The sequence below is a fragment of the Sebastes fasciatus genome, chromosome 12 (assembly GCF_043250625.1).
Source record: "Sebastes fasciatus isolate fSebFas1 chromosome 12, fSebFas1.pri, whole genome shotgun sequence".
In the NCBI taxonomy this organism is placed as follows: domain Eukaryota; kingdom Metazoa; phylum Chordata; class Actinopteri; order Perciformes; family Sebastidae; genus Sebastes; species Sebastes fasciatus.
The window spans coordinates 27,885,074-27,898,535 of NC_133806.1; the positions used below are offsets into that span (position 1 = coordinate 27,885,074).

General features: G+C 39.7%; 2 protein-coding genes across 8 annotated transcripts in view; one reads left to right on the forward strand and one right to left on the reverse strand.

Annotated features, from left to right (window-relative positions):
- Window positions 1-13,462, reverse strand: part of seh1l (SEH1-like (S. cerevisiae)) — a 256,464-nt gene that overhangs the window by 7,378 nt on the left and 235,624 nt on the right. For 2 of the 4 annotated variants that reach the window (XM_074654536.1, XM_074654539.1), the window contains exon 1: window positions 507-755. In XM_074654536.1, coding sequence (XP_074510637.1) covers window positions 507-617 — 111 coding nt within the window. In that variant the 5' untranslated portion in view covers window positions 618-755. Of the gene's footprint in view, window positions 1-506; window positions 756-13,462 lie in introns of those variants that run through there. The other 2 variants (XM_074654537.1, XM_074654538.1) reach the window with 2 other exon arrangements.
- ptpn2a (protein tyrosine phosphatase non-receptor type 2a) lies at window positions 2,864-12,733 on the forward strand. Of its 4 annotated transcripts, none has more exons than XM_074654534.1 (9): window positions 2,864-3,122; window positions 5,959-6,049; window positions 6,144-6,244; window positions 6,353-6,451; window positions 8,046-8,183; window positions 8,608-8,817; window positions 9,287-9,451; window positions 10,491-10,693; window positions 10,967-12,733. In XM_074654534.1, the coding sequence occupies exons 1-9, from the start codon at window positions 3,066-3,068 to the stop codon at window positions 11,154-11,156; spliced, it is 1,254 nt and encodes a 417-aa protein (XP_074510635.1). In that variant the 5' UTR covers window positions 2,864-3,065; the 3' UTR covers window positions 11,157-12,733. The 4 variants fall into 4 exon arrangements, with proteins under 4 accessions (XP_074510635.1, XP_074510632.1, XP_074510634.1 ...); XM_074654531.1 differs by having other exon boundaries at window positions 2,865-3,122; window positions 9,287-9,529; XM_074654533.1 differs by having other exon boundaries at window positions 2,865-3,122; window positions 9,287-9,529; window positions 10,494-10,693.

Sequence of the window (13,462 nt, forward strand, 5' to 3'; positions counted from 1 at the left end):
GGTAGTTGTAGAGCTATTCTTGATTTATTTTGGGTATGTCTGTCTAGGCTAACACCTCACACCTTCCAGCACCCTACAGGGCTGAAGAGGTTACGCGCCTCACTTAGAGGTCCCGAATTGGTTTACAACAAATGTTAGATTTCACCTTCTAAATAACAGGTGTAACGTTAAGTTACTACACATTCAGCCAGGGGGTATTTCACATGCATTTTGTTTCTGTCAGCCAACCCGGTTGTGTTTACATTAGCTACACAGCTTAGCTAAAGCTAGCCTAGCTTGTATGCTACAGGCACCATGGCTTGCATACTAGCTAAATTCAATAAGGTCAAGATGCCTGAGGTCGTCAGAATCAGCAGCAGAGCTAGCATATGACCTAATCTGTCAACTACTGGTGGAGATGAGAGTCAGTGCAATACAGAGCTAAGGAGTTGATGTTAACAAGCCAGCTGTGACAGCTAACGCTAACATTAGCACACTGCTGGATGCTTCATGCTAAGCTACGTTACCTTCACACTCTGGTCGCTGGAGCACGTTGCCATTCTCCGGCCGTGGAAATCATACGACACATCGTGGATTAGATCTTTATGATCTGCTGCGATACTACGCGCCACAAACATGATTATAAGCTACAATATAGCGTCAACACTATCTAAACTGATGGCCTAGCAGGCCTGTCATGTGTCTACACGGTACTAGTGTGTGTGTATGTTTGGCGGGTCCTCGTAGTGTGTGTTAGTGATGTGTCGGTCGCGAACAAGTCGACTTTTTGAGCCGGCTCTTTTAAGTGAACGAGAAGAGCCGGCTCCCGTCCGAGAGACGTTTTTTTTTTTTTTTTTTATTAATTCAAGGCAGAATGATAGGACAATCTTCTCCGTGCCACAGGCACTCCATGCACTGACTGTGACTGAATGTTGTGTTAATGACGTCCGTGCTACCAATCAGGTGATGACAGACAAGGATCATACCATCAGATTGTTTGCACACCGGCAATATTTGTACTATCTGTTTATATCATGTTTATTTTTGTTTATAGCTTATTTTGTATATTGTATATTGGTAGAAATTCAATTTTTTTATTCTTATTTTATTCTAACGTTTTTATCTATTATTTTGTTATTATACTGTTTACTTGCACCAACAAAACCAAAGCAAATTCCTAGTGTATACCTCTTACACCTGGCAATAAACACGATTCTGATCAAGCAGGGTCTACAGGTACAGAGCAGGAGGGAGAGGAGGAGAGAAAGAAAGAGAGAGGAGTGCGGTGCGTGAAAAGCAGACAAGATGAGTGAAAGCCAAATGATCTGGCTCACTAAAAAGAGCCGGAATTCCCATCACTACTGGACTGGAGGAGTGTGGAGCAGGAGAGTGGCAGGAAAACAAAATAATTTGAAAACTTCTCTCCATTATTCCTGTTGCCCTCAAATAATTAATTGGAAGATTGTGTATTTCCTAGATGTCTTTTTCCTAGCAGATTCCCTAATGTAATATTTCAGACATGACAGTCTTGTTACACTTTTTGCTCCTCCAGTCACCGAGGGTTGCCAGGTTTGATAGAATATTTACCTCCATTTATATTAATATTGAACATGTTTAGACTCAATGAGTGTGACAGACATGTTTGTAAAATGTTTATTTTGTATTGTATGATACTTTATTTGATATTCTAATTTTGCCTTCTGTATAATGTGATTTTTTTTTTTTTTTTAAAAACATTTTTTAAACATAATGTTGGTTATGTTCAACTAACTAGCTTCAACATTTAAATTCAGTTTACTGCAAGGATCAATGTTTATATATTTCTATATATGTATATAATAAAACATCCACACAGCAATATGTTACTCGAGTTATGACAACAACACACAACTGGCAACCCGAGTCAGTCAGCGTGCATGCACTTTTGCTCCTCCAGTCACCGGGGTTGCCAGGTTTAGTAGAATATTTACCTCCATTTATATTAATATTGAACACGTTTAGACTCGAGGAGTGTGACAGAAATGTTTGTAAAATGTTTATTTTTGTATTGTATGATACTTTATTTGATATTCTAATTTTTCCTTCTGTATAATGTGATTTTAAAAAAAACCTGGTTAGGTTCAACTAACTAGCTTCAAAATTTAAATTCAGTTTACTGCAAGGGTCAATGTGATATATGTCTATATATATATATATATAGACATATATATACATATAATAATTTGAAAAATTCTCTCCATTTTTCCTTTTGCCCTCAAATAATTAATTAGAAGATTGTGTACTTTCCTAGATGTCTTTTTACTAGCAGATTCCCTAATGTAATATTTCAGTCTTGTTACACTTTTTGCTCCTACAGTCATCGGGGGTTGCCAGGTTTGGTAGAATATTTACTTCCATTTATATTAATATTGAACACGTTTAGACTCGAGGAATGTGGAAGAATTATTTGTAAAAATGTTTATTTTTATATTGTATGATACTTTATTTGATATTCAAATTTTGCCTTCTGTATAATGTGATTTAAAAAATATATATATATTAAACATAATGTTGTTCAACTAACTAGCTTCAAAATTTAAATTCAGTTTACTGCTAGGGTCAATGTTGATATATGTCTATATTTATTGTTTGTAAAATGTTTATTTTTGTATTGTATGATACTTTATTTGATATTCTAATTTTGCCTTCTGTATGATGTGATTTAAAAAAAAAAATGAAACATAATGTTGTTCAACTAACTAGCTTCAACATTTAAATTCAGTTGACCGTAAGGGTCAATGTTGATATATGTCTATAAATATATATATATGTATATAATAAAACATCCACACAGCAATATGTGACTCGAGTTATGACAAACACACACACAACTGGCAACCCGAGTCGGTCAGTCAGTGAGCGTGCAGCAGCAGCAGAGCAGACTCCCCGCAGGGATCCCCAGGGTTACACACACACACTCACACACACACACTCACACACACAGTGCTGTGTAGATGGCTGACAGAAAGGAGTAACTTAGTGAACGGAGCAGCAAACACTCTGTGATCATCCAAGCGAGTGTCTCGGTGGACACTAATCAGGACACAATGGAGCAGGAGTTTGAAGACATTGATTCGTCCGGGAGATGGCAAAACCTTTACAATGTAAGTCAGGACACTCACTGGGCCTCTCGTGTTTCTATGACGATCGGCTGCTAACTTACTTTAGCTAGCCCCGTTAGACAGCTTTCACAGTGTTTGGTTCGCCTTCTAACCGACTCATTTTACTCGTGTTAACTCATAGACCTCGTCACTTTGAGTTTATGTATAGTACTGTGCACATAGTGAAGGAGAAAGGCTGGTAGTCGCTGACTTCCGTAGCTAGAAAGCTTGCAGCTAAAACGTGCAGCATAGTTGAGCTCAGTTAGCTAATGCTGGATGACGCTAGCAGACGTCAGCTGCAGGTTTCTGAGAACTCATCAGGACTTCCAGAGAAAAGCGCATGTGTTTTACCACCAGCTGTCCAAGAGAGACCAGCGTTTAGAGATTATGATATTTCGGTTCCGGTTTAACTGGTTACGACCCTGTAATATGCAGCTAACTAACTACTAACCGGAGGAGAACATGTAGTTGGAGATGTTTAGTTACTCTGTCACAAGTTACAGAGAAACAGGCAAACTCTAAATAAACCGTGCCCCGGGCTTGTGTTAAGGAACATATATGTTGTAGTTGATTTTTCTTTGTCTTTATGAACTGAGGGCTGTGTTTTGGCAAGAATCTGGCTATACATAACGATTCAACTATATATTGCGATACTGTAACCAAGGTGATATATTGCTTTTTTTTCAAATCTAATTTTAGTATAACTGTCATAATATAAAGAACACATTAGAAATAAACCAGTTTGGAATAGGCAATAATAACACGTTTATACTGCATGCAAAACATGTCTTAATTTCTCAAATTACCATATTCTACAATGCTGTCTTTACTTTTGTGTACACATGTATTTGACTCAAATCAAACAACCATTAAATGTTTGCCAGTATAATTAAAATTTAAAGGGAGATTTGACAAGTATTTAATACTCTCATCAACATAGGAGTGGGCAAATATGCTGCTTTATGCAAATGTATATATATATTTTAAATCAATTAACAACACAAAACACTGACAAATATTGTCCAGAAACCCTCACAGGTACTGCATTTAGCATAAAAAATATGCTCAAATCATAACCTGGCAAACTGCAGCCCAACAGGCAACAACAGCTGTCAGTGTGTCAGTGTGCTGACTTGACTATGACTTGCCCCAAACTGCATGTGATTATCATAAAGTGGGCATAAAGTCTTTAAAGGGGAGACCCCGGCTACCCATAGAACCCATTTTCATTCACATATCTTGAGGTCAGAGGTCAAGGGACCCCTTTGAAACAGCCATGCCAGTTTTTTTCCTCACCAAAATTTAGCGTAACTTTGGAGCGTTATTTAGTGGATTAGTGGAGTAGTAATAGAGAAACTTTTTCTTTATCTTTGTTTACGGAGTACTAGGGCTGTGTATTGGCAAGAATCTGGCAATACATAACGATTCAACAATATATTGCTATATATCGCGGTACTATAAGCAAAGTGATGTATTGCGATTTTTTTCAAATCTAATTTTAGGAAAACTGTGATAATATAAAGAACACACCAGAAATAAACCAGTTTAGAATAGGCAATATTAACACATTTATACTGCATGCAAAAAAATGCATGTTTTTTGCCCCAAACTACATGTTATTATCATAAAGTGGGCATGTCTGTAAAGGGGAGACTCGTGGGTACCCATAGAACCCATTTTCATTCACATATCTTGAGGTCAGAGGTCAAGGGACCCCTTTGAAACAGCCATGCCAGTTTTTCCTCACTAAAATTTAGCGTAACTTTGGAGCGTTATTTAGTGGAGTAGTGATAGAGAAACTTTTTCTTTATCTTTGTTTACTGAGTACTAGGGCTGTGTATTGGTAAGAATCTGGCGATACGATACGTATCACGGTACAGGGGTAACAATTCAATATATTGCGATAATGTAAGGAAGGCAATATATTGCGATTTTTTAAAATCAAATTTTAGGAAAACTGTCATAGTATAAAGAACACACCACCATATGCATAAAATCTGAGTAAGTGCGTTTTTTTTTTTTTAAACAATCAGAACAGTGGGATCTGCATTTATCACAGTCCCTGTATTATCTAACATCAGAGCACAACTTTGAGATACACTGAGAGGGAGCATCTCTTTACAAATGAAATAAAGTATTGACTGAGTTAATCTTTGCATGAATACTATTAATTAAAAATCAATACAGTGTTTTTGAGAATCGATACAGTATCACGAAACATAATATTGCAATACTCTTGTGTATCGATATTTTATCACACCCCTACTGAGTACTAAAGAAATAAAAGGTCTACAACTATTCGGTGTAATTATTATCCTGAAAAGTGGAATTGTTTACTTCAAAGTTGAAACTATTGTGGTGCGTGCCAAACTTTAGTTTATTGTTTTTATTTTTATCAGGAAAATACCTCCTGTTTATCAAACTAATAAAAAGAAAGAGATGGCAAACTTATTGTCCAGCAGAAGCTTGGCGATCATCTTTGTCTGAACCTCATACACACAATGAAAACTAAATGTAGTAAAAAAAAGAACTTCACAGGACAACACAATACAGTAATTTGACAGATGACGATCAGAACAAAGCAGAGCAGTGTATGTCAGTTATAGATGACAGTTCCAATGAATCTAACACAAAATACATACTGTATTAATGAGCTTTTATCTGTGTGTGTGGTATTTACATTAATGTTGTCAGTATTACTGGCCACCACTTTAGTCAGGCAGGAGGTGTATGTCATATGTATGCAGTTAGTCTCACAGTATGCGTCTCATCCCTGTTGATTCTTAATCAGCATAACGTAATACTCCTAACTTCCCTCTTGTCTTTTTGTCTCCGACAGGAGATCCGTAACCAAGCCAGTGAATATCCTTACAAAGTGGCGAAACTTCCAGTGAATCGGAATTTGAACCGCTACAGAGATGTCAGCCCATGTGAGTCTCGTGACAAATAAGGTTGTTAATGAAAACGTGTATTATTGCGAATGCCGTCTTTGTGATGTGTAATTGGTCTCTCGTCTGGTTTCAGATGATCACAGTCGGGTAAAACTTGAAAACTCTGAAAACGACTACATCAATGCAAGTTTAGTGATGGTGGAAGAAGCCCAAAGAGCTTACATTCTTTGTCAGGTAGTAAAAGCAATATCTGCACAAGTATACGTTGAATACATCTGTGGAGCAATTGGAGAAGAACGTGCAGGATTTCACTATGTATATTTCTGTCTTTTGCCTCCACAGGGGCCTTTGAGGAATACCTGTGGTCATTTCTGGCTGATGATTTGGGAGCAGTGTTCAAAAGCTGTTATAATGCTCAACAGAGTCATTGAAAAGGGATCTGTGAGTATACTTCAGCACCTGCTGATCACTGATTTCCTTGTTTCATGGTATCATATCTTGATGGTACTAGCTGTAGATGTTCCTGCTACACACAGAGCACTTTGCATATGTCTGTGTTACTACTAAGAGGACCTGAAAGGCTGGAAATGTTTGAGCTGCTGGTTTTACTCAAGTGAATGCATTCAAGAACATACTGTACCGTACCTTTTTTTTTTCTTTTTCTTTTTTGTTTTTGAAAAAGTGGCATTTGGACTTGCTTATTCTGCTCACCTATTAAGAACACTTCATCACAATTTTTTTTTTAAGCTCTAAATGATCCACTTTAGACGCGTTTTAAGACATATGTCATATGTCACATACATTCTGAATCTATGAAAATGCAAATATATATGGTCTATGTGTTCATTTCAAAAGTTTAACTGCTAGACATAAGATGCCTGGAGGTTTCCATCTCACACTTGTGTAAGTTGCATATTGGCCCATGATTGGCTTCCAAACTAGTTGTAATGTCACAAAATCCTGCTCATACATACAAGTGTTGGATTAAGATTCAAGGTGAGCAAAGAGGAAACTTTCCCCTTCAGTAGATGAATGTGAAAAACAAACTCTGCACATACAGTACATCACTCTGCACAGTGAAGGAACAGTAAGGCATTTAACACATTTGAGTGAAAGGGGGCTCTAAAATTGCCCCAAAACTTGTATACGGTCTCATCAGGGTTTGAAGGTTAAAAGGGACATATCATGAAAAACTCACTTTTTGTCAGTGCTTGTCCTCATCTTTTTGGGTATCTAGAGTGCTTACCAACCCACAAACTGTGAAATAAGACAACCCAGTCAGTTTTTTGTGGGCTGTCTAGATCAGAAAACATGTGATTGGGGGTGGTAGTAGCTCAGTCCACGGGGACTTGGCTTGGGAACCGGAGGGTCGCCGGTTCAAGTTCCCGCATGGACCAAGTTCTGATTGTGAACTCTTGGGCACTACCGAGGTTCTTTCTTCTTTCTTCTTTCTTCTTCTTCTTCTTCTTCTTCTTCTTCTGATTCAACAAGCCATTCAGATTTGTCTCCCCTTCCTGTCACATGCAAGCTCATTAGAATTTATCACTCACAGCTTGAGAACTACCGTTGCAAAGAAAAACACAAAGTGTTTTTTGAACCTTAAAGCATGTCAACATGTTCTAGTATAAACCCCCAAATACAAGTATGAACCTGGAAATGAGCACGTTATGTCCCCTTTAAAGTCAGCTAAATGTTGCGCAATGCTTTCTAGGAACTGCCTATTTATGACTTGTGGAAACAAGCAGCCCTCTCGCGTGTAGTATCACTATTGACTTTAATGACCCTGAGGGTACAGTAAGTAACATAATCCAAAATGTTATTTGTACACAGTGCATTCCTTAACATTTTTCGTGGTATTTCTAGATAAAGATGGATTCCATGAATTCGTGGAATAAAGTCTGTGAACACCCAGTAATGGATCCTCAATCAATGTGAATTTATCCTTGCAAGACTTCAGCCAGCTGATCCCTCAGAGGCCTGAGAGCATGTGGCTTCCTATCCAAGACTAAGTTCATTCTTTTTTTTATGTTCACAGGAAAAGTGCGCTCAGTACTGGCCCACCACAGAGGAGCTACAGATGTCTTTCACAGACACGGGGTTTGTTGTCAGGCTGCTTTCAGAGGAGGACCAATCCTATTACACGATCCGAGTGCTAGAACTGCGAAACACAATGGTGAGCATGACAGGCAGACTATCAGAAAATAACTTTTTTTTAAAATGCGGAGTAGTGCAATTTTAGAGATGATATTTTGTGAGGGGAAAACTGCTTTGTGTCTAGTTCAGGACCATTGCAGTCCATTACTGTATTAAAGAATCTGTCGTTTCCCCTTGCTTTGTTTGTGTTACTTCATCCAGACTTCATTTTCAGGGCAGCTCTGAACATTACTTAACCTGTCTGAACTTGAATTAAGCGTCCTTGGGTTTCATGAAAGGCGCTATATAAATCCAAGATATTATTATTATTATTATTATCTTGCATGGTTGTAACTATCTTGTAGCCCAGCATCTAAGTCTAGACGTGTGGAGATGATACAGGGAGTGATATCATGGGTTCAAGGTACTCTTATACAATGCTCCAATCATGTTTCCTGTGGTAGACGGGGGAGTCGAGGGAGATCTACCACTTTCACTACACCACGTGGCCTGACTTCGGTGTGCCAGAATCTCCGGCCTCCTTCCTCAACTTCCTCTTCAAGGTTCGGGAGTCCGGCTCGTTGGGACCGGAGCACGGGCCCTCGGTGGTGCACTGCAGCGCTGGGATCGGGCGCTCAGGGACCCTCGCCTTGGTGGACACCTGCCTCATACTGGTGAGAACGGGGGGGGGGATGCAATCAACGTTAAAGGGAGAATGTTAAAGTTGAAAACATTACTCAAGAGATTCAAGCTTTGAGATGTTGTGATTATACATAGAGATAGCTGCAAAGAGACAAGTGGTGGCATGTTGGTATTATACTTAAATACATAGATCACGTTTTGGAGTCACTGCATTGAAGAAGAAAAGGTAGATTTCAGAATGTATCGCAAATTTTTTTACGATTTTGAAATTGATTTTTTAACGCCAGAATCAAAATATTTGCTTCATTTGAGTCACTGCCAAGGTAGAAGGAAGTTACCGATTTTATTGTTGTAGTCATATCCGTTCCATATCCTTCAACTAAAAGAAAACCGCAGCCGGCTGAAACGAGAAAGCAGAAAACGGCGGAGGGTCGGCGTGGATAACGGGAAAATGTCAGAGCCATCTCATGTGTATTCTAAACATGTCAATCTGTTTTGCAGATGGACAGGAGGAAGGACCCGTCATCAGTGGACATCCAGAAGGTGCTGCTGGACATGAGGGAATACCGCATGGGCCTGATCCAGACCCCGGACCAGCTCCGCTTCTCCTACATGGCTGTCATTGAGGGAGCCAAGCTCATCCTGACGGTCAACTCAGCAGCCCAGGTAGCTCAGTCACAACAAGGCTGTTATGAGACGTGCACCTCGTCGGCCAGGGAAACTCTGACATCTGAGACTGGCCAGGTGACTGCCAAAGTCTGCAACTTGATTCCATAAAATGCAGGCTGTTACTGAAACCATTGTGTGGCCTATTGTGTATAGTTTTAGATAACGGGCTAAAACAGGCATTGTTACTGTTTCAAGCTTCCTTTTTTTACTTTAAAACCATTATCAGGACCAGATAGAGGGGTCAGGAAACAGCTTAAGCTTCTGATATCATTAGAAATCAGCTGGTCCTCACACCTCCACCTGTTCCCGATGATAGTTTGAAAGTAAAACTGATGGCTTGAAACTCCAACAAGACTGTTTTGGGGATTGCAGCATTCAATAATTTTCTGGCCAAAATGTTTACATCCCATATAAAACATCTAAGAAACAGCCAAAGTTGTCGAGTTTCTGCCTGCCTTTAAAGCTGGGGTAGGCAGGTTGGAGCAAATATGATTAAAACAGTCACTATATCCTGACAGTAGTACATGAGACAGGTAATCTGAGAAAAATCATGTTGCTCTGTGTCCTACGGTGTTCTCCAGTGCTCCTAATGGCATCTGCAAGATTTCACATACCAGAGGAAAACAACCAATCAGAGCCGAGCTGGAGCCTGTCGTCTCTGATCAGCCGTCAATCACTCACGCACTCCGATCAAACGGTCAAACTAGGCAGCGCTGATCAAATATGAATCAATATTCTGTTACTGTAATGCCTATTTCTCTCCTTAAATATTTCCAGAAACATCTTGTAGTGTACTGTTTAGCTGTAAAATGAGAAAGTTTGTGACCCGGCAGCCATGTTGAGATCAGTTGAGGAAATACCAAGCACCGCCCACCAGCCAGAGCAAGCTTTCTCATTTGTGTAGAGTGTAATAATGACAATCTCGGGCAGTCCAAAACATTCCCTTAGCTTGCCAAAGAAGTTCGTCTTTCTCTCTGTCACCAGTTGGTCAGAAAACGTAACTTTTCCGTGTCTCTTTGTGTCTCGTCCCCTGCAGCAGAACACGCAGAGAGTGATGTCCAGAGACGACTTGGAGCCAGATCTGCCCCCTCCACCACCTCCACCCAGACCTCACCTGAACGACAGCAGGCCCAACGGTCAGCCAGCACCCTGTCTGGAGCCACAGGCAGCCTCGGGAGACAACCAGCCGACAGGAGAGCCAGACAGCGAAGACCACGACATGGCAGAGAACTTGGGCCAGTAAGTAACACCTCATTGTCAAGAAAGGACGTAGTTGTAGAAACATTAACATGCTGCATTTGCTTTGGACTCCACAATGTGAACATGTTTTTATTTATGGAGTAAAATGTCACCTTTTAGACCTCAGAGAAACTGATCTCTAACCCTCCTACAGTTTTGTTTGTTATCCTTATGTAATCATTCTTCGGTTCTCTGGCACATCAGTGGCACTGTGCGTGAGATTGATGGCATGTCCACACTGTTTGTTTGCTGACTACTTCACTCTTCTTTCAGTGTCAGAAAGCGACACCGCGAGGAGAGGATCGCCAGCACCTCACAGAAGGTCCTGCAGATGAAACAGAGACTGACGGACTCGGAGAGGAAACGGGACCAGTGGCAGTACTGGAAACCCATCTTGCTCAACGTGGGCGCCGGGGCAGCCGTGGCCGTCGGCCTGCTGGTGTGCTGGATATACTCCCAGTGAAACACACTCTGGGTCACTTCAAAACTGACTCCTATTTTGCACCAGTACCTGGGATTAGGTACTTCTCTAAGTAGACGTAGATGGTAATATGTGCATAACTGAGGGTATTTATTTCTTAAGGTCAAAATGCGGGAGCGCTAGATCAAAAATGATTGTGTGTATATTTTTCATGTAAGATCTTAACAAAAGAAAATAGTAACATCTCAGGATCTTGGTGCCAGCACGATGATTTCATTTTCCTTTTCCTTCTCGTCACTCGAATGTACTGTATCATAGCAAACCGCTTTGAGAGAACTAAAGGTGCAGTACAAAGCAAAAAAAAAAAAAAAAATTCTGACACGTTTGTTTTTTGCATTCTTTGTTTGTAATGGTCAGATGTGTGTTGATCATCTGTGGACACCTTTTACATTTCAAAATGACTTGTGTTGACTGTCCATCCTACCACAAGATATAGGTAGGAAGACTCCAGAGCCTAGAGGTCAGCCATGTTTTGTTTTTTTCTGTAACGAAATGTGCATATCATGCATGCATTTAGAGGTTTTTTCCAAAGCACCACTTGTTCTTCCATTCACATCGAGCAGGGCAGCCCAATACGGCCAGATATATATTTTTGTGTGACTGGACACTTCATGGGGAGCTGCCTTGCTGATGTTTCAAACTCTGCTAGAATGTTTTTGTTTCCTGTTATACGAGCACCTTTTTTTCATAGTTTTTTTTTGTTGTGACATGGATCATACAAGTCCCTCACCGCTTAGTGCGTGTATTTACCCACTGGATGGGTTCATGTGTCTACGTTCAGGTTGTCCCACTGTTGTTTTTTGAGGAAACCAAAGCAAAAGCTGTCCGTAACTATGAAATCTTGTACTCCCTTTTATGTGGAATGTATTTTCCGTTGGATCTCTTGACATAACTGACAACCGCATCACAAAATGATAGTCATAGTAGCTTCGCATCGCGCGTGACTTCTTCATTTGAACCCATAGAACCGCCGAAATTGGTTTTCAATTGACTGGGACCAATCTAAAGCTATAATAGTGCAATTTAGAAAGTTTGGAGCAGAGTACCTTGGATTAAATTCTAGTTAGGAGAGAGTGATGGCAGCATACACACACACACGTTTGTACCTATTTGTTTGCTGGTTGAGAAAGCTTTTAATGTGCCTTGAATGGAAAAAAAAATGTGTGCTCCAAGGTTTCCTAGCATGATCAGTACAGATAAAGAAGATAAAGGGCACCACATTGACCGATTTGTAGTAAACCGGAGGGACGATACAGTATCAGAGTTGATTGTACGTCACCAAATGTGTCATTAGCATGTACTGACTCCTGAGATGAGATGGTGTATTGCTGATTGGCTATAGTTACACCAACCACCGTTGACTTCTACTCATTTAACCCAGAAGAGACAGAAAGTTTGACCATAACATTCCATTCATTCTTGTTTTCCACGTAAAGATTTCAGGGGAGTTTTGTACACTGCTGAGCTGCAGTGAGAACACGACGGATGGCGTTTTGAAGAAGAAAAAAAAAAAAAGCAAACAACTTCTTAAAATAAAACATTCATCTTTTTTTACCAAACCCTGCTTGTCTGCTTGTGTTTTTCAGTAAAGCAGCGTTACAGCTCTCCCTCTTCCCTGCACTGCTGTGCTGCGTTACAGTCATAATTTCATTCTGACCATGAGCTAAATCAATGCAGGCAGACTGGATGCCTCTCTCCACGGATTCCAGGAATTGATTCAATATTTCAAGAAGAGGCCTTGCTCATATTGACTACTGTAGTAATTTAATTTTCTCCTGTCTGTGGGATGGTATTGGCGTGTGTGGAGAGGGAAGCACTATATTTGTTGTATGAGCTATCCACTGAAAGAAACGGAATGCAGATTGTATTTATGTCTCCTGAATACAATGAACAGAAAAATCATATAAATGCCATATATTAAGTTAAGGATGAAAGTTAATCGTCTCAATAATAACTGTAGAACTGGTTAATTTGATATGGAAAAAATAGTAACAGTTTTTGTTTTTATATCAACTTTATTTACATCACATGATGCACATAGACAACACTCAAAACTCTACACTATACATGGAACATTTGACAACAAAAATCACAACAACCATCCAATGCACAAAGACAGATCCACTCACTGAAGAGACACCATCATCAAAACCCTCTAGTAGGTGAAAAGATGTGAGGAGCTGGCATCCATCATAGATGAGAGAAAATAAATAATTTTAAAAAACTAATAAACAAACAATGGGGAATGCATTAAACATTTTAAATACATTTATGTATGTAAAATTGTG